General features: G+C 49.0%; 1 protein-coding gene across 2 annotated transcripts; it reads right to left on the minus strand.

Moving 5' to 3' along the window:
• Positions 1-244: 244 nt before the first annotated feature.
• Positions 245-11,892, minus strand: LOC115641021 (E3 ubiquitin-protein ligase TRIM7-like). 2 transcript variants are annotated; one of them, XM_030544108.1, is made up of 7 exons: positions 11,379-11,892; positions 7,276-7,362; positions 6,029-6,262; positions 4,530-4,552; positions 3,827-3,939; positions 2,662-2,694; positions 245-2,175 (listed from the first exon to the last, which is right to left on the minus strand). In XM_030544108.1, exons 1-7 carry the CDS (start codon positions 11,790-11,792, stop codon positions 1,649-1,651), a joined length of 1,431 nt encoding a protein of 476 aa, XP_030399968.1. In that variant the 5' UTR covers positions 11,793-11,892; the 3' UTR covers positions 245-1,648. The 2 variants fall into 2 exon arrangements, with proteins under 2 accessions (XP_030399968.1, XP_030399967.1); XM_030544107.1 differs by having other exon boundaries at positions 3,827-3,942; positions 11,379-11,891.
• Positions 11,893-20,765: the final 8,873 nt, after the last annotated feature.

Below are 20,765 nucleotides of genomic sequence, written 5' to 3' on the forward strand. Positions count from 1 at the left end.
ACAGCAGGACAGAGCTGCAGTCCCTCCAAGGGGACGTAGCAGTGTTCAGCCCAAGCACTGTGAATATCCATTAGTGCTGTCATTAACCACATAAATGGATTAGCCGTCACACTCAGCGCACCTCTGCTGCCCTCACCTGCTGCAGTGGATGAGGGAAGCTCCTGTTTGGGGCAGCTTAGTTGCCTGCATAAGGCTGTATTGCAGGCAGGCAGCAGCAAAATACTCAACACCACAGGAGCTTTTTCTGTTTGCACAGTGACTTTTATTTTCCTATGAAACCGAGAGTTCAGAGACACACAGCACTGATGGGTTAAAGAGGCTAGTGTGAATGCTAGGCTGGAGTTAGATACAAGCCGATGGAAAACCCCTCTGGTTAACTTTACAGTGTGGAATCTGTGTTAAACCAGGGCAACTCCTGAAATCAGTGGGGTTTAGGGCGGGAATCAGATCTGGACTGACTCCTGGAGTCTGCTCTCAATTGACACTGGAGTAACTCCAAACTGCTGTAACTTGCAGTTGTGCTAGTGTAACTCAAAACCATCATCCAACCCCACTGGGCTCAATGGGAACCCTCTGGGTTCAACTATCCTTGCTTATCTCACATGCAGCTCCAGGACGTGGCCTCTAGACTCCATTCACCAGTGGATCAGCACGTAATCGCAGACTCCCCCACCCCCAAGCCTTCAGGTCAGCTACAGCTCATGCCCGACAAGTCTGAGCAAAACCGAGGGCCCTGGGCTTCCGGCCGCCTCAATATGGCCCCAAAACACCAACATCAAGGGCAACCCTATAATGCTCACTACGTATTTGACGACATAGGGAAAGCAACAGAAGGGGTAAGCAGATTTTACCCCATTACGTGCTAGTGGCCAGGAGAAGGAATAACATTGTGTTATGAGATAAAGCGTCCTACTGCTAAGGCTGGGGAGGAAAGGGAGAGGGAATGGGAGCAGCTACATTCGCAAAAGATGACCTGCAAAGAGCAAAAACAAAAAACGCCCAGCTGATTATGCCTTCTTCCCCCATGCAGCTTGATTTACCACTGAGCCATCAGGACAATCAAGTCTGGTCTTCTCTGGCAGACTCACTGGAGGTCTCAGAGATGTGGATTAGGTGCTCAAATGAGCAGGCAGGAGTGGTGAATCATTAACAGAGAGCTTTTCTCCCAAGGGTGTGTGGGGCAACTGAGTTCGTGGGGTGTTTAAAAAAAATTAACCTGCCTGAATAAAATAATTCACTTCATCTCAAGCAGGTTCTTTGGTATGGCTGCCAGGTCTCCAGTGAGCTATAGTCTTCCAAGACAGACCGGGGGGTGTTTAAAAACCATCCAAAAATCACTTAGGAGCACAAGTCTCACTGAAAGGCAATACAACTTGTGCTCCTCAGCATCTAAGCTGAGATTCTCAGCGGACCATAGTGTTTTCCAGGGTAGACAAGCTCTGAATTTCTAGTGTAACGAGAAGATAAACGTTTGTTGTTTGGTTTTTTTTGGTGGGGGGGGGGAGATCATTTCAACCTTTCAGGCTCTCTTTATACTTCAGAAAGCAGCAAAAAACAAACAAATCCAAACCCAACAACAACAAAGAACAGAGGGGCAGGACCCCCACCCTTTGCAGGTCCCCTTAAGGAACAAACCAGGCCAGGCGTGTCAGTTGCAAAGTGTGAGGGAGGAGCCCACGTAGAAGAGCCAGAAGAAAGGGAATATTTTCTCCGAGAAGGCGGCTGTGAAGGTGAAGATGGGGGCCATGTTATCAGCGTTGTAGAACGCCACCCACCCCCCTTCGTAGTCCAGGTAGACCCCGATCTTCCTGGGCCTCTCACAGAGGGACAGGGGAGTCTCAGGGGAGGTGAAAGCCTGGTATTGGTCCCAGTTCTTGCCCTTCCAATTCAGCCCCACCGCCCAGATCCCCTCCTCGGGCGTGAAGTCGATCTTCTCCTTCCTCCTCACCGACTCCCTGGCAGCTCCCACGGCCCAGCTGTCCCCGTCCCCCACTTCCACCTCCCAGTAGTGCCTCCCTGATGTGAAGCCCTCAGCCCCCAGGACAGAGAAGGAGAAATCGAATCTCTTGGGGCTGGCCGGCACATCCTGCGGGGCGCTCCTCAGCCTCACGCTGCGCTTATCCTCAGACAGCACCAGATAGGGGTTTGCGGTGTCCAGGTCTAGAGTTATATCGGCTAAAGAGAGGAGACAAGGATTTAACAGCAGAGCTCATCCCTGGGGACAGCCCCTTACGCCACCAGAGCTTCCCTCTTTTAAGCTGTGGCATTATCTGTGCCGCCAGACAATGGCCTGAGAGATGTAGGAAGCTTCAGGGAAAAGGGGAGGTCTCTGGGCCCAGAGACACAGCATGCTCTTACAGCTTCCAAACTGCATTTGCCTTTGAGAAAACAGGAATTCAGGAGAGCACTAGAAAGCAGGGGGTCTGCTGAGGAAACGCAACAGGTGTTTGTCTCACCCGACTTCGCAGCCATCAGCATTTTGCTTCCTTATCCAAATCGGAAACAAAACACTGAGGGGAGATTTGGGCTGAATTCCCTTCAGCCATCACACCAGGGGACGAGTCGCCAGGCCTACGCCCGCACTGTTACTGCCACTGCAGCAGGGTTAATGTCAGTTCCCGGGACACTGGAAGAAGTCTGCAGAGGGAGGCGGAGGCTTACCTGTGTCGTTCTCCAGCTCGAAGCGCAGATTTTCTAGAGGAATGAAAGGAGAAAGAATTGAGCCCCGGTTTTCCTGGGGATAAGCATCTAGAGCAGGTTGAAAAAGTGAAACAAAATCCACGAAAGCTTTCCTTCTGCCACTGAACTGGGGGTAGGGAATGGGAAACAAGTTTTTCCATTACACTGGAAGATGAAGGAGTATCCATTTTAGCACAAAGGCTTAATATAATAATATCCCGTGTCTAAGGCAGTGGTTCTCGACTGGTTTATCGCTGTGGGCTGCATATGCAGCTCTCTACGGCCTGGTCTACACGAGCAAGGTAAGTCAATCTAAGTTACGCAAGTTACGTAACTGAAGTCAACATAGCTTAGATCGACTTACAGCCCTGTGTTATGTAGACAGGAGACGCTCTCCCGTCAACGTAGCTTCCGCCTCTTGGGGAGGTGGAGCACTGAAGTTGACGGGAGAGCGCTCGGCCATCGACTTACTGCATCTCCACTAGATCAACACTGCTGCATCAATCACAGTGGTGCCGATTTAAGACAAGCCCTATGTGTTACGTGGGCTGCATCCACACAATATATATACTACCTGTATGGCCCTGAGGCTGTCCCGTGGGCCACAACTGTGTGCTGATTGGGCCATAAGCCACCCATGGGCCGTGGGTTGATAACCACTGGTCTAAGCTTCATTATAGACACCACTCAGAGCTAGGAAATGCCCAGTGAAGGGGAAAGTATCCTATCCCTTGCAAGACACACTGTCACCAGGTCCTCACAACACAGAGCAGGGGCTTCCACTGCAAGGAATGAGAGACGTGCTATACACCCTGTTCTTCCAACTCTTGCTATAAAACAAGCCCTCAGAGAAAGAGCAGCACGTGTGGACGGAGCATATATGTGGTGATGAGGGGGGTCGCTGGAGGAGACATGAAGTGATTTTGAGGACCACATGCTGCAACGTTAACCACGGGGTTTCTGCTGCTTTAGCCTAATAGTGGCTTTTAAAATTACAGGGTGGCAAGACAGAGGCCACTGGCACAGCCACAGGTAAGACTGACTGATGTAAGTTAGGTACTGAGAGACCAGGTAAGCTACTGATGTAACAGCCCTCCCTAATATTACAGCAGCTATGAGCAGAGAAGACACAGATGCTTCCAGTCACCTTTGAACTCCAGCAGGACTTCCTTCAGGACGGCGCTTTTCTGAGAGAAACTCCTGAGTCTTTTTTCCAGCTCTGCAAATGCAGGCTCCGGCTTCTGAAACGTCCAGTTCTCGCTGCTGGAGAGAGAGGAGGAGGAAGGGTTATAAACAGGCTCAAGGCCTGGCCCCAGAAAACTTGGGAGCTCTCAGGCCAGTTTGGAGTCGAGCTTCCCAAGACAATCCTGGTTGTTGTGAGTCATGTGACTACAACCCCATGCTCCGAATAGACTGGAACAGGACTTGGGGGGGCAGGAATGGAGACCCGTTTGGGAGCTCTCTGGATTCCCACTAGCCCCAGTTCTCTCGCACTGGGCTACTCTAGTAACAAGGGGCACCAATCCCAGGGTTATGTGGAAAGAAAGGAGACAGAGACCCACAGTGGGTTGTATCTCACATAAAACACTAGACCCATAGACAGTGCAGGTCTCCAGCTGGGATAGAACCTGGGCTCTCTAACACCAAAAGACAAAGCCCCTACCACAGAAGCTAAAGGAGTAATCCCACTGGCTGTCATGTAGCAGCTAGCCCTTCCTGTCCTTGCGATGGTAGTTGCTAGCAGGATACATGATCACATGCCAGCGTGTCATACTCTGTAGCTGCATATTCAGTGCCGCTTCCAAGCCGAGCAGAGCATCAAGGGGAGGGAGATGGAGCCCAGGACTTACCCGATCATGCTGCCGCCACCACCCTAGAGAGGAGGAGAAAGAAGAGGAAGTCAGTGAATGTGTCCCAGACTGGGAAGGCCTCTTGGTCCTGCAGGGGAGTTCCCATTGGAGTCTGACACAGGCTCCCGTTCAGAAAGCAGCTGCTACTTCCACCTTCCAGCTGGGATGTTTGCTCTCAGCAGCCTCAGGAATGGTCAGCTGTGAAATGGCCATGGGGGAAAGCATCTTCTCATGCACTTTACAAGAAGAAAAGATTTTCTGCCTTGGTAGCGAGAACCCCATCCCTCCAAGTCTCCCCATCCTGCTAAACAGGGAGCTCATGTGGTGCAGAAGGATGAGGTTGGGGTGGGGGGAGGAGGGAGGCCTTACAGTGCTTTGTCCTGCCACTGGCTTGTTGGGAAAGTCAGTCCTTTCCTGCCTCAGTTTCCCTATCTGTAGAGCAAGGCTGGTATTGCCCTTCTAGCTTCGAAGCTAAACTCGTCTATATTTGCAGAGGGATTCCAGATGACTGAGAGGAAGGTGTTCAATGGGCATGTTTACATTACAGCAGCCCAGCTCTGGCACTGCAGCAGAAGCACTGTAGCGTAGACACTTCCTGCATCAATGGAAAGTGTCCTCCTGTCGCTGTAGGTGATCCACCTCCCTGCAAGATGGTAGCTAAATTGATGGAAGAATTCGTCCATCCACCCAGCTGCATCTATAGTGAGGATGGGTCGACTAACTACACCACACAGGGTGTGAAGTTTTTCACTGCCCTGAGCAATGTATCTAGGTTGATCTAGTTTTTAGGTGCAGATCAGATCTGTGTGAACAGGGCCGCATTCAGATTTGATTCACACCAGTGTCAAGCTAGATTGATTCAGTAGATTTACAACAACCAGTCCCCCTCAAGAGCACAATTTGTCCCACTGAGCTATTAACATGAGCGCTGGCTGAAATTTACCCCATGATATTTTTTTAGTTTTAAGTACCCAACTTTGAAACTTCATAGATGTTTTTAATGCAAGAAATCTCAATTGTTTCCTTTGTTGTAACAAACAGCTACTGAAGCCTTTAAGTTCAAAATCCGGCCATGGAACAAAATGGACCAAAACAAATGCTTTTTTTTTTTTTTTAAATGATCCTTACTGTGAAAATGAGATGATTAAAAAAAAAAAACAGATTTAAAGTGGGGGGAGGGTTTGGCTGGCTCCCAGTAGCACCTAGATAATGTATCTGTCAATTATGTTGTGAACTCTGAATCCTGGACTCCGACAGGGAATGATCAGAACAGACACATCCCAGTTGAGCGAAGGGGTTTGCAGTGGATCAGGACTCCTGACTTCTACTCTGAACTCTGGGAGAAGAGCCGGGTCTATAGATGGGGTATCTGGGAGTCAGAACTCCTGGATTTTAGTCCCAGCGCTGCAATCAACTTGCTTTGTTCCATGCCTCATTTACTGCCTCCCTCTAATCAGCGAGATGGAAGATAATGATAGTAACCCTACGATATGTCTCACCTGCGGGGACTGGCTCATCGGCTGCTGCTCTGTCTCTCCTCCCTTCTCAGTAATCAGTTTATCAATGTGGGAAATTTCTTCTGAGAGTTTCGAGACACTCTCATCTCTTCTCTGAGCAATGTCTCCATCGAGCGCTTCCAGCCGGGACAGCAGGAACTGCTCCTTCTCCTCCAGGAACCCACGCAGCTCCTTACACTCAGAGAGGATCTTCTGTCTCTCAGCTTCTGTCTGTTTCTGCAATTACAGAGAAGGTAGCTCGGTAACAGATGGAAAATCATAAGTAGCCTCTCAGCATATGGGGGGACTTCTTTAAAGAGAAAGGTCAGTGCAGAATCCTCAGGGCAGGATCAAGCCCTTTAGCAATAGCTTAGTGACCTGTTACTCTTCCCTGGTCTCTGCATCTTGTGCCCCAAAATCTGAGGTTCAGTTTCTATTTTTTTTTGCCCTGACAATGGCAAAGAAATAACTGAAAATGTGAATGATGCAGTAAGGGTTACTTGTGTCTGCGAACAGCCGAAACAATCTCTCTCAGGGACATGAACTGTCACCATGTATCGAAACCGTGTTAGCTCTGGAGCCTACTGATGACAAGCTAGAAGTCATCCTTGATCAACATTTTACCGCTGACCACAATAGGTGACAAAAGAGAGGGATGATCCTACTATGAAGATATGCTCCATCCACTGCAAATGGAACTTCATTTGGAGATTGTGAGTGGGCAGAACTCAGGAGAGACCAGAAGCCCTCACCTTTCCCCAGAAGCCCAGCCCTGGAGAGGGAGGTGACCTGGAGTCTGGCCAGATGACCAATTCCTCATCCAGGTGAGGAAAGGGAGGGGGAAGGGCACGGAGAAGGAACCAAAGCGAAGAGGCTATGAGAGGGGTAGCAGGGCATGCGTGCCTCCTCTGTGATGGTTTCCAGCAGCCCCGAGAACAATATGGCTGCTGAGCTCTGCAGACAGGCAATTCTTAGACACATCAAGGCACAGCCCAGCTCCAAGCCCCACAAGCACACAATGACAGCAGCACACGCAAGGGCATCTGCACCTTTTCTAACACCAAGGATTTTTCTCAAAACCTAGTCCACCTGCACTTGTCCAAACTCTCTAGCCAGCCAGCCAGCCCATGTTCTCTCTCCCCACCATCACCCTCAGGGGCTACAGAGAAACAGGCTCTGTGTTTGCTTTGTCACTCAGGGTACTTTGATCCCAGGCAAACCTGAGGTGGGGGATGGCTCTGGGCACATACCAGCAGCTCCTCACTTCTCTTCTCCTCGTTGGCTTTGGCTTCTTCTCTGTCTTTTCTCAGACCTGCCAGATGCTCTTGTGGTGCCTCCTGGAAGAAGCAAGAAGGATCTTTGTTGGGAGGGTTTCACTACAAAATTCCTAGAATTAGGAACACAGGAATTGCCAGTCTGGGACAGACCAGGAGCCCATCTCCAGGCTCCAACACCAGCTTCTTCACAAGAAGGTGCGATAAACCCTGCAGCAGGGAATTATGGGCTAATCTTCCCCCAGGCAAACATTATTCTAGCTCAGAGAGACTTTGGAAGGAACACTGGAGCTCGAGTGTATATGTCCCTTCCAGTGGTCTTGGATCCATAATTTGAGGAGTGACTAGTCATCCTGCGAGTTAACTTTTTTTGGGGGGTGCTCTCAGTTTGAGAAGATTAAAGGGCCTTGATTTTCAGGAAGACTGAGTACTTTTCCTCTGAAAAAATCATGCAATTCCAGGGTGTCCCTGGTTGGCAAAGGAGAGGCAATTCATAATCACTCTTGGACTCGAAAATTTGGGCCTTGCACTTTTAATCCTTACTATTATAACTCAAAACAAAGGGCGGTACTAATAAAGACCAATCTACGGCAATAACTATTCATATAAATATCCAGTCCTGTATTGGCTTCTGCTCAATTATTTCTTGTGGCAATGAATTCCACTGGCTAACTGCATGTAATGTGAGCTCCTCTGATCAATTTTACAACTGGCTACCTTTCAATTTCATTGAATGTCCCCTTGTTCTGTATTGGGGAAACTCTACTCACCCTGTCTCCTAATCTCCCTTCTCTACTCCATTCACTCTGACACCTATATCATCTCCCCCTCTTGTTTATCTCCTCTCTAAACTGAGCAGTCCCAGCACTGCCAGTCCCTGCCCATTCACAAGTCTCTCCGGAGCCCAGATCATGCTCTTTGCCCATCTGTAAACCCCTTCTGTTACTGCTTTATCCTTGCCCAGAACTGAATACAGTATCCCAGGTGAGGGCATCTCACTGATTTATAGAATGTTGTTAAAATAGCAACCTTGTTATTTTTTATCCTTTATATAGACCAACAAATCCAGGCACAAATTCTGCCGAAAACACATACTAGCAGCCATTGGGACTGCTCACTCGCATGTCTGAGGGCAAGATTTACCCCTCCCTGGGACTGTGTTTCTTAGCTACACTTCATGCTCAACCATGTAGATGTGAGGAGAGGGAGCAATAGGACAAATGGAGCTTCAATGGGGAAGAAGATGGACAAAAAAACACAGGCACAACTGGAAGTAGAGGAGCCCTCTTCAGTTTGCCTCCCGGACAAAAATTCCATCATGACATACCAAGAAAATCTATCCTGCCCCAAACAACCAAGTCCTAGCCTCTCCAAACTACCTTAAAAACCTAGTCCAAATCCACGCATCCCTTAAAACCCCAGCTCTGAACATCACCAGACACGGCAGCAAAAACACTGCCCCAAAATCTCCCAGCCCCTACTGACATAGCCAAAGTCATTCCAACACGACGCCCAACCCAATCCCCCAAGCTCAGAACACCCCTACATCTGGCTCCGCTCCTCCAACAACTGGACCCAAACATTGCCCCCCTTCCCTCAAACCACTAGACAGAGAATCAGCAATGTAGGGCTGGCAGGGACCTCAAGAATTCATCTCACACACACCCCAGCCCCCACCCCCGTGCTAAGGCAGGACCAAGTAAACCTAGACCATCCCTGACAGGTGTTGTCGGGAGGGGGGGGATTTCAAAACTTCCTTTGGGAAGCTTATTTCAGAGTTTAACTACCCTGAGTTAAAAAGTTTTTCCTAATATCTAACTGAAGTCTCCCTTGCTGCAGATTAAGCCCACTGCTTCTTGTCCTGCCTTCTGTGGACATGGAGAACAAATGATCACTGCCCTCTTTATAACAGCCCTTAACAGAACTGAAAACTTATTAGGCTTTTCCCCCACTCTTCTTTTCCCAAGACAACACGTCCAGATTTTTAACCTTTCCTCTCGGGTCAGGTTTTCTAAACCTTTTCTCTAACCTTCCCATCCCCACCTTAAACCCCCAGCTCCAGAGATCCCCTCAAATTCTCATAAATATCTGTTTCAAATCCAGGCTTTGGGGCTGGCATTTAGGTCTCACCCTGCATTAGGAACCTGTCTCAGTTACAAAGGCCTGCAACAAATTTGATTGTGTTTGTTTTATGCCACTGTCTGCACTGCAGGGACGGGGGGCAGCATGGCAGTTAAAATATGAATCGTGTTATGTGACAAGTTTTCTAAGGCCAGAGAGAACCTTTCTGATGATCCAAACTGGCCTCTGGCATAAACACCTGCCAGAGAATTACTGCATCAAGCCCAGGGCTTCTTGGCTGAGGTAGAGCAACTCTTTTGAGAAGTGGCATTCAGTCTTGATTTATGAATCGCAATTAAAATGACAGCACCAGGTTAGTACACACAGGAACATAAGAATGGCCAGACTGGGTCAGATCAAAAGTCCATCTAGCCCAGTATCCTGTCTTCCGACCGTGGCCAATGCCAGGTGCCCCAGAGGGAATGAACAGAACAGATAATCATCAAGTGATCCATCCCCCGTCGCCCATTCCCAGCTTCTGACAAACAGAGGCTAGGGACACCGTCCCTGCCCATCCTGGCTAATAAGTTCATGGAGGATAGGTCCCATCAATGGTTATCTAGCTCCCTTTTTAACCCTTCTGTAGTCTTGGCAAAGAGTTCCACAGTTTGTGCGTTGTGTGAAGAAATACTTCCTTTTGTTTGTTTTAAACCTGCTGCCTATTAATTTCATTTGGTGACCCTTAGTTCTTGAGTTATGAGGAGTAAATAACACTTCCTCCTTTACTTTCTCCATACACGATTTTAAGACCTCTATCATATGCACCCATAGTTGTCTCTTTTCCAAGCTGAAAAGTCCCAGTCTGATTAATCTCTCCTCCTATGGAAGCTGTTCCATACCCCTAATCATTTTTGTTGCCCTTCTCTGTACCTTTTCCAATTCCAATATAACTTTTTTGAGATGTGACAACCATATCTGCATGCAGTATTCAAGATGTGGGCATGCCATGGATTTATAAAGAGGCAATAGGATATCTACTGTCTTATCATCTATCCCTTTCTTAATGATTCCCAACATTCTGTTAGCTTTTTTGACTGTCACTGCACATTTTAGTGGATGTTCTCAGAGAAATACCCACATGACTCCAAGATCAGGAGATCCAAAGAAAGCTGATTAGAGGAAGGAAGGAAAATAATCAGAGCAGCCTTTTTCCTTCAGCCAGACACAGGACTGACGTGCTTCCTTAACACTCAATTTAGATTCCTCCTTAATACAGGATTACCTTGCAGAAGATAAAACTCACCCTGGCCTGTGCAAGCCACCCAAGAGGCGCTTCTCCCAGGCAAAACCACACTCCACGACTTTGCCCCTATAGGGCTGCCAATTTTGCTGGGATGTATCCCTGGAAATATCCCTGGAGGTTTCATTGCATGCCAGAATCTTGAATGAAAGATTCACCTTTAATTCCTGGAGACTCCAGGACAATACTGGAGGTTTAGCAACCCTAGCAACACACCAGCTCAGTGGAGCTGGAACAACGTGTATAGTGGGAAGTGCTGAGAGCCACTGAACCAAACTGTAAACCCAGTGTGCCAGCAGTTCCCAACCTGGGGTCCGGGACCCCCTGGGGGGCCACAGCAGGTTTCAGGGGGTCCACCAAACAGGGCTGGCATTAGATTCCCTGGGGCCAGGAAAGAACAATGAAGCCCAGGGCCCTGAGCCCTGCCACCTGGGGCTGATGCTGAAGCCTGAGCAACCTAGCTTTGTGGGCCCCACCGTGGCAAGGGGCCTCCAACAACTGCCCTGCTTGCTACCCCCTAACACCTGCCCTGGCCTTTATATGCAGAAAAAGAGTTGCTGTGACACAAGTAGACCACGGGGTTTTTGTAGCATGTTGGAGGGGGCCTCGGAAAGGAAACGGCTGAGAACCCAGGCTGCATAGGATGGAAACCGCTTCAAGCCGGGGGTGCGGACACACCCCCTAGTTCCAACACCGACGCACCGGCGCCTTCTCCTACCTTACAGCCCCGGGCGGCCTCCTCTATGGGCACCACCCGGTGGGCTCGATGGTCCCAGGACAGGTGGCAAACCAGGCAGACGGGCTTCTGGTCCTCCTGGCAGAAGAGCTTCAGGGCTTCCCCGTGGCGCTCGCACACCCCCGGCCCGGCCGGCGCCTGCGCCCCGAAGTGCTTGACGATCTCCACGATGTTGGCCAGCTGCCGGTTGGGCCGGAAGAGGCGCTGGGGCACCGGCTCCCGGCACTGGGGGCAGCACAGGCTGCGCTCCGATTCCTCCCAGCACTTGGTGACGCAGGCGCGGCAGAAGTTGTGGCCGCAGTCCGAGATCATGACCGGGTCCCGCAGGTACTCCAGGCACACGGGGCAGGTCAGCTCGTCCTGCAGGCTGCGGGCCGGCCCGGCCGCGCCCTCCATGGCTGCACGTGCAAACACCCAGCGGGCTGCAGGGGCCCCGCCTGCTCCTCTCCCGCGGGGCTGGCTCTGCACCGCAGCCAACGGAGGCGAGCCGGGAGCGGATGCCACTCACCAGGCAGGAAGCGGGAGGAGAGGGGAAAGCTTGTCTGCGGCCTGCAGCGACAGACAGCACAGCGCTGTCTAGTGGCTGGCTACAGGCAGGACGCCTGGGTTCTCTCCCCTGCTCTCGGGGGGAGTGGGCTTTAGTGGTTAGAACAGGGAGGGCTGGGAATCAGGACTCCTGGGCGAGGAGTGGGCTTTAGTGGTTAGACCAGGGGAGACTGGGAATTAGGACTCCTGGGTTCTCTCCCCTGCTCTGGGCGGGGAGTGGGTTTTAGTGGTTAGAACAGGGAGGGCTGGGAATCAGGACTCCTGGGGTCTAGGGTAACCGACAGCAAGTGTGAAATATCAGGATGGGGGTGGGGGTAATAGGCTTCTCTATAAGAAAAAGCCTCAAATATCAGGACTGTCCTTATGAAATCAGGACATCTGGTCACCCTACCTGGGTTCAGAGGTGGATTAGGAGTTTCTGGGGCCCCTGAGTAGAGCAAGTGGGGGCCCTTCCCCCACCCTTTCTGTCTGCATTCCCCTCCACCGCCCCCTGGCACTCCTCCCAGAGAAATGGGGTTGGAGTGTGGGGCTTCTTTCCTAGCAGGTGCACTGGGCAGATGGAGCAGGTCGGGGTTAAATGAGTTGAAGAGGGGTTGAGAGTCAGGACTCCTTGGATCTATTCCCAGCTGTGGAAGGGGAGAGGGGTTTGCAGCTTAGAATAGGGAAGGCTGGGAGTCAGGACTCCTGGGGTCTATCCTCAGTTGTGGAAGGAGAGTGGCATTTAGTGGTTAGAGCAGAAGGACCTGGGAGTCAGGACTCCTGGGTTCTATTCATGGCTGAGCCATTGACCCCTCTATGGCTTTTGGGCAGGTCCCAGCCCCTCTCTCAGCCTCCGTTTACCTGTCTGTACATTTCCCATTGGGCTCCTCTCTACCAGGGTGATTATTTCTCTGGATTTTTGGTTGGCAACTTGTTAAAAAAAAAAGGCAACAAATACAAAATTATTCCTCTTGAGGGAGGAATCAAAGGCCCAGCAAACCCACCCCACCCATCCAGTCTGCTCTGCCGACCAGCGAGCCAGGTCCCCAATCCCCCAGGCTCCCCTACTACCACTGTCCTTCCCCCCTATCAGCCCCATCCCATTCCCCAATCCTCTCCTAGCCTGCCATTTGCCCCCAGCCAGGCCTGACCCCCAAGAACCCTACCCCAACCAGCCAGGGCTGCCCGCCCTCCTCCAACCCCTAGGAAGGCAGGTCTGCCCCGTCTCCATGCCAACCAGATCAGCCTGCCCTGCCCCAAAGAGTTCACAATTTAAGTGTAACCCTTCTGCCCCTCTGAGTTGGCAGCAACAAGGGCCGGGTTCAGTATCCAGGGGTTCCGTTTCAATAACACAATGCAAAACCGGCTCGAGCCCCCACCCAATTACATACCACCCCCCTGGGCGCCTCTAGGAGGCAATACTTCCCCACTTGCAAGCACGGAGTCTGAGTGTAGCAAAATCCTTTTAATAAAGGAGGGAAACAATGTGGCATCATGTTGGAGAAACACCACAAACAGGATTATAACACAAACCATAAGCAAAAACCCACCTCCAAGTACGTTTGGCAATGTCCTTTCCCCCTTAGGGTCTTAAGTCCAATCACCCAAAGTCCAACAACCCAAAAGTCTCTGGTCAGTGCCACCCCAGAGTTCAAAAGTTTATATGCAGAGTTTTACCCCCCCAGCTTGGGTGGAAATGGGGGGGATACACACAGGGTGTTAAGGGGCACCTTACGTGGGCCAGGGCCAACTGCTCTACCTCTGGGGGGGAGGGATAGCTCAGTGGTTTGAGCATTGGCCTGCTAAACCCAGGGTTATGAGTTCAATCCTTGAGGGGGCCACTTAGGGATTTGGGGATTGGTCCTGCTTTGAGCAGGGGGTTGGACTAGATGATCTCTTGAGGTCCCTTCCAACCCTAATAATCTATGATTCTATGATTCATGGAGTTCTGCTGCCGCCTTCACCACGACCAGCTCCACTCCACCAGCTGTGCCGCTCCTCCAGCCGACCTGTGAGCCACTCCAGCCATCCCCGCAAACCGTTCCACTCCGCTCACTGTTTCATGGGCTGCTCCAACATGCTGCAAACTGCTCCCCTCTGCCAGCCGCTTAGTGATAGATCTTCAGGCTCCCCCACTAGCTAACACAGCACTCAGTGATCTCAGCTCAGTAAGCTTAGCTCTTTTAGTGATTTCAGCATGTAGTAGGGGAGCCCCAGTGCTGGTGCACCATTGGCCCAACATGAATTCAGCTCAGCAGCCTCTAGATGGACTCCTAATGGAATCAAAATTAACTCTACTCTTCAACAGTGGAGAGAGGAGAATATACAATTGGTGTTCCAGGCCCTCAAAGGGGGTCCATACCCTCAGATATACACACACCAGTCCCTACCCTCTCTCATTTCAATGGGTTTTGGCACCCATGTCCCTTGTCTAGCAAGTGCTACTTAATTGATAGACATCTCTGTCATAAAGCAGTCTCATAGTTCCTCATTCACATAATCAGGGTGACAACACTTTATTCCTCCTGCCCCAATAACAAAGAAATTGGGGATCCCAGAGCTGTCAAAATAACCATCCCAGGCTGCCGTGGGCTATGCTAGGTGGGGTGGGTGTGCCAATGCAAATACCTAAAATTCCTTTCCACACTCCCCATAATTCACCACCAGATGTCAGGGTAGAGCTCATCCTGACTCTGCTTAGGTAAGTATATGACAAGAGACAACAGACAGCTACAGACAGATGTGGGGAGTACAAGGAAACCCTGAAATACAGCACTCTGGATTTCTATAATATGGAGGGGATGCATAAGAAAAAGGAAGCAGTGTGGCCTGCTGGAGAGAACGCCTAACTTTGGTTCTAGACCTGGACGTGTCCCCGTGCCTCAGTTTCCCTATATGTATAAAGTGCTTTGAGATTTACAGCAGTAAAGCAGCAGATATTATTAATGATTCCCATTCATTTTTGTAGGAACTCAAGTATTCACATTTCTCAGGCAGCTTTTCAAGTCCCAGGCTTAACCTCACTATGCCTCACTGCCTCATCTGTAAACTGGGCATACCACACCTGGGCATTGCCCCACCTCACAGGGCTTTAAGGATAAATACAATAGTGGCTGTGAGGTGCTCTGATGCTATAATGATGAGGGTCAAGGAAGCACCTAGAGAGATAGATCCTCCCATGCACCTGCAATCCCTGAACAGACAGATCCCTCATGCACCAGCAACCCTGGGAGAGACAGATCCCCCATGCACCAACAACCCCTGGAAAGGCAGATCACTCATGTACCAGCAATCCCAGGAGAGGCAAATCCCCCAGGCACTAGCAACCCCAGGAGAGACAGATCCCCCATGCACCAGCAGCCCCGGGAGAGACACATCCCCCATGCCACACAAACACTGGGAGAGACAGATCCTCCATGCACGTCACCCCGGGAGAGACAGATCCTCCATGCACCAGCAATCATGGGATAGCTAGATTCTCCCCTGCACCAGGAAGCCTTGCCCTATAAGCCCCTTGGGTCACTGGCACCTGGCACATGCTAGACCAGCCTCCCGGCTTCTCTTACCCTGGAGTATGCAGCCAGCCCTGCATCAGGAAGATACAAAGGCTCAAGCTAAATGCCAACTTTGCATGCTCCCCTCCACATTTGCACTTGTAATCAAGGATCTGAGGTTTTGTGCTGCATGGAGAAGCAACGGTGCTCTTGACTGCAGCATGATCTAGTGCAGGGGTGGCCAAACCTTGATCCCCTGAGCCGCATATGATAATCTCAGAAGTCTGAGAGCTGGGATTGTCTGCTGGGGCTTGGGACTTCATCCCTGTGGCAGGATGGTGGGACTAGGGTCTTCTGCCCTGCAGGGAGGGGGTCTCAGGGCTTCAGTCCTGCAGAAGGCACCTGCTGGAACTCGGGAGCTTCAGTCCTGCTGCTGCTGCAGCCCCCGGGCCCAGCAGGTGTGCCTTGTAGGGATGAAGCCCCAAGCCCTGGCAGGTGCCTTCCACAGAGCTGAAACCCACCACTGGGCCCCATCTGGTAGGCAGAGAATGTAGGGGGGCATGAGGGGCTCTGCGAGCCACACTTTACCTGTAAAAGAGCCACATGCGGCTCGTGATCCACAGTTTGGCCACCCCTGGTCTAGTGGGTAGGACAGGACACCTGGGCTGAATTCCTGGCTCTTCACTGTTCCCCTCCCACCCTTTGTCTTGTCTAGTTAGATAATAAGGTCTTTGAAACAGGTGCTTTCCTCCAACTATGTACACAACGAGGCCCTGATCTCAGTCAGAAATTCTCTTTACTACTGGAGCACAGTCAATAATTACCGTGTCGCACTGTTTGCTCTTTTTGTTTCTGATATTTCTGTTTCCGAAGGGCTTTACTCTGCCTTTGGTCAAACATTATCTTCCTCAGCATGTCAAAGGCTGCTGAAAAGAATCATAAACAATCAAGGTCCCAGAACCGGGGCTGGAACACTGAAGGAAACTGACATCAGAAACAACTCACCCAAAACACTTTGACAAAAAGTTATGGTTGATATGAGTTAACCTCAAAACCCCTCACACCTCACTGTTAAAAACACATATCTTCTATGTGTACAGTGTGGTTCTTTGCAAAAGCTATATGCTGTAGTGGTTCATGTTTAATGTGTTGAAAGATTTCTTTTAAGCGTGTCTTATTTTGCATTTGACTCTGGCTTTAACTTTTAGCCTTATGTGCGTGTGCAGTGCCCAGCAAAAAGGAACTCCTACATTCATTAGGATATTTAGGTATTCCCATAGGACAAACAAGAAGAATTGGTTTTAATTTCCTTCTGCCTTGATCCTTCTGCCTAATTGTTACCAACTCTCACAATATTTAGAGTTTTTTTCCCCCTTAAACCTCAACTTCTGGTTTCACTTCATTTATGTCAGAAGATCAGCTTTTTTATTTTTAAGTAAGATTTTAGTACTCATGTTTACAGAGAAAGCATGAAAACATGAAGCTTAAAAGCCCCCAAATAAGACAAATGGGGGGCGGGGTTTAATCTCATAATTTTTAAGGCAATCTCATCATTCATTGGGGCCTAGCTCCAGATTTTTTGAACACCAAAGGCTGGCAATGCTGGTTACACCTGTGCAAAGAAGGGCAAATTTTAGCCTTTCAGGTTTAATGGTGTTTTATATTCATTTTGCCTAGATGACAGTGACAATGAAAAGCAAGTGGCAGGTGAGAAATTGCCCCCCACCATGCCTAATAGTGACAGACTCAAGGAGCTCAAGCCATTTAATTTTAAGGGGTGACTTGATCACCATCTATAAGTACCTACATGGGGAGCAAAAATTTGATAATAGGCTCTTCTATCTAGCAGACAAAGGTCTAACAACATCAAGTGCCTGGAATCTGAAGCTAGATACATTCAGACAAGAAATGAGGCACAAGTTTTTAACAGTGGGGTTAATTAACCATTAGAACAATGTAATAAGGGTTGTGGTGAATTTTCCAACATGAGCAATTTTTAAATCAAGGCTGAACATTTTTCTAAAAGATCAACTCTAGTTAAAACAGGGATTGATTCGGGGAAGTCCTATGGCTTGCGTCACACAGGCAATTTGACTAGGTGAACACAATGGTCCCTTCTGGCTTTGGAATCTATGCATCTAGTCAATCTATTTGGTGTAGCCATGGAAAATTAAACTGGACACCACAAAGAAGCATGTTCAGGCCTGAGTTAGGAAAGAAAGCTTGTAAAAATAGACAGAGAAACTTAATTCCTGCTGAAGTACAAAATTTAACACAGCCTTAGTTATGCATCCCTTACAGGTATTTAGCTGCTAATAATAGGGAGTGTTACCTAGTGCTTACCACAGTGGACTAAAAGCAGCAAAGAATCCTGTGGCACCTTATAGACTAACAGACGTTTTGGAGCATGAGCTTTCGTGGATGAATACCCACTTCCTCAGATGCATGTAGTGGAAATCTCCAGGGGCAGGTATATATATGCAAACAAGAAGCAAGCTAGAGATAACGAGGTTAGTTCAGTCAGGGAGGATGAGGCCCTGTTCTAGCAGTTGAGGTGTGAAAACCAAGGGAGGAGAAACTGGTTTTGTAGTTGGCAAGCCATTCACAGTCTCTGGCCTTGGCTACACTGGCGCTTTAGAGCGCTGCAACTTTCTCGCTCAGGGGTGTGAAAAAAACACACCCCTGAGCGCAGCAAGTTACAGCGCTGTAAAGCGCCAATGTAAACAGTGCCCCAGCTCTGGAAGCGCGGCTCCCAGTGCTGCAAGCTAATCCCCATGAGGAGGTGGAGTACCTGCAGCGCTGGGAGAGCTCTCTCCCAGCGCTGCCGCTGCGACCACACTCGCACTTCTAAACGCTGCTGCGGTAGCGCTCCCGCTGCAGCGCTTTGGAGTTTTGAGTGTAGCTAAGCCCTTTGTTTAATCCTGAGCTGATGGTGTCAAATTTGCAGATGAACTGAAGCTCAGCAGTTTCTCTTTGAAGTCTGGTCCTGAAGCTTTTTTGCTGCAGGATGGCCACCTTAAGATCTGCTATTGTGTGGCCAGGGAGGTTGAAGTGTTCTCCTACAGGTTTTTGTATATTGCCATTCCTAATATCTGATTTGTGTCCGTTTATCCTTTTCCATAGAGACTGTCCAGTTTGGCCGACGTACAGAGCAGAGGGGCATTGCTGGCATATGATGGCGTATATTACATTGGTGGACGTGCAGGTGACTGAACCGGTGATGGTGTGGCTGATCTGGTTAGGTCCTGTGATGGTGTCGCTGGTGTAGATGTGTGGGCAGAGCTGGCATCGAGGTTTGTTGCATGGATTGGTTCCTGAGCTGGAGTTACTATGGTGCGGTGTGCAGTTACTGGTGAGAATATGTTTCAGGTTGGCAGGTGGTCTGTGGGCGAGGACTGGCCTGCCACCCAAGGCCTGTGAAAGTGTGGGATCATCGTCCAGGATGGGTTGTAGATCCCTGATGATGCGTTGGAGGAGTTTTAGCTGGGGACTGTATGTGATGGCCAGTGGAGTCCTGTTGGTTTCTTTCTTGGGTTTGTCTTGCAGTAGGAGGCTTCTGGGTACAGGTCTGGCTCTGTTGATCTGTTTCTTTATTTCCTCGTGCGGGTATTGTAGTTTTGAGAATGCTTGGTGGAGATTTTGTAGGTAAAACTTGTAATCAAGTGATGACATTACAAGCCAAAGCATAACAAGTACCATTGTTCCCTTCCCTCAAAGCTTCTTATTTTCTATTAACTCTCTCTAGTGGAAGATTGCCCTCTTTTAGGATTTTTCCCCCCAGAATGCCTTTTGTGACACTGGCCCTTTAAATTGGGCAAAAACAAACACCTGATGCCCTAAAGTGGTCACTCTGCAACAAGCAGTAGCTCTCTTTCAGCTGGTAAGTGTCTGTGATGTTTCCTTGTGCTTGTTCTTGCATCAAGCTATGTGTAATGCTTCTGAAACCTAGATCTCAAGGCATGTTGTAAAGAGAGAGGTATGTAACATTGTTCCCATTTTACAGATGGGTAAGGCTGAGTCACAGTGAGGTGAAGTGACTTAACCAAGTTTGCACAGTGACTCAATGGCTTGAACTCACTCCTTTTGACCCCTCAGTCCAGGACTGGGACTGGCCTGCTTTCCTTCATTTTGTTACTGACTAACAAAAATGTGTTGCAGAAGAAGAAAATTGCCCCTTATTGTTTGGCCACCAATTAATTTGCAATGTGACTACTTCTAAACACCTGGGAGTCTAAAGGGCTGAGTTAAGGTCATTTGGGTTCCCTAACGCTGCATTTCCATGCTTAAAGTGATTTGGATTTAACGTAAACTCCTAATTTACTGAATTCATAATGTTTAGCTTGGAGGGATAACTACACTGTAATTTTTTTTATCCTAAATATTGATGTAGCTTCTTGACCGTACCTCCACCTTCACATATTTTTTATCTGGCAATTACCTTGTCTTTTTAATTATAAAGGTTTTACACCAGCGGTTCTCAACCTTTCCAGACCACTTTACCCCTTCCAGGAGTCTGATTTATCTTGCCTACCCCCAAGTTTTACCTCACTTAAAAAACAACTTGTTTACAAATTCAGGCATAAAAATACAAAAGTGTCTCAGCCACACTACCACTGAAAAATTGCTGACTTTCTCATTTTTACCTTATAATTATAAAATGAATCCATTGGAATATAAATATTGTACTTACATTTCAGTATATAGAGCCGTATAAACAAGTCATTGTCTGTATGAAATTTTAGTTTGTACTGACTTCGCTAGTGTTTTCATGTAGCCTGTTATAAAACTAGACAAATATCTAGATGAGTTGATGTACCCCCTGGAAGATCTCTGCGTACCTCTGGAGGTACAAGTACCCCTGGTTGGAAACCGCTGTCATACATGAACATTAAACAACACGCTCAGAGAACTTCTCCAAACTACACTTTTTTAATTACTAAAAGCTATCAACCTTAATATTTGTATATTATTGTTGTGGTGGGGCCTAGGAGATGCAGTCTCTTCCCCCCAGCCCCTGTGCTAGGGGCTGTACAAACACAGAACAAAAAGGTCATCCCTGCCCCCAAAACAATCTTCCATGACACTCCGGCTGCTTTACCTCACTCTGGAGCAGCGCAAAGCAGCTAGAGCATGCAGGCTAGATTAACTGGGTTAACAGCAGCTCTGTTTCACCAGCATCTCACAAACGCAGCTGGAGTGTACACCTCAGTTTCCCCTCTCCCTTTTGGTTGAGTCGATCCAGTGCACTGAGTAACTTTTGAAAAGAAATGTTTAGGGCTCATGGTCACTTTTTGTCATTATTTTTCACAAGTGATTGTTGATCTGACAACTGCATAAAATCTCCATCAGA

Source organism: Gopherus evgoodei, unplaced genomic scaffold (assembly GCF_007399415.2).
Source record: "Gopherus evgoodei ecotype Sinaloan lineage unplaced genomic scaffold, rGopEvg1_v1.p scaffold_33_arrow_ctg1, whole genome shotgun sequence".
Classification (NCBI taxonomy): Eukaryota; Metazoa; Chordata; order Testudines; family Testudinidae; genus Gopherus; species Gopherus evgoodei.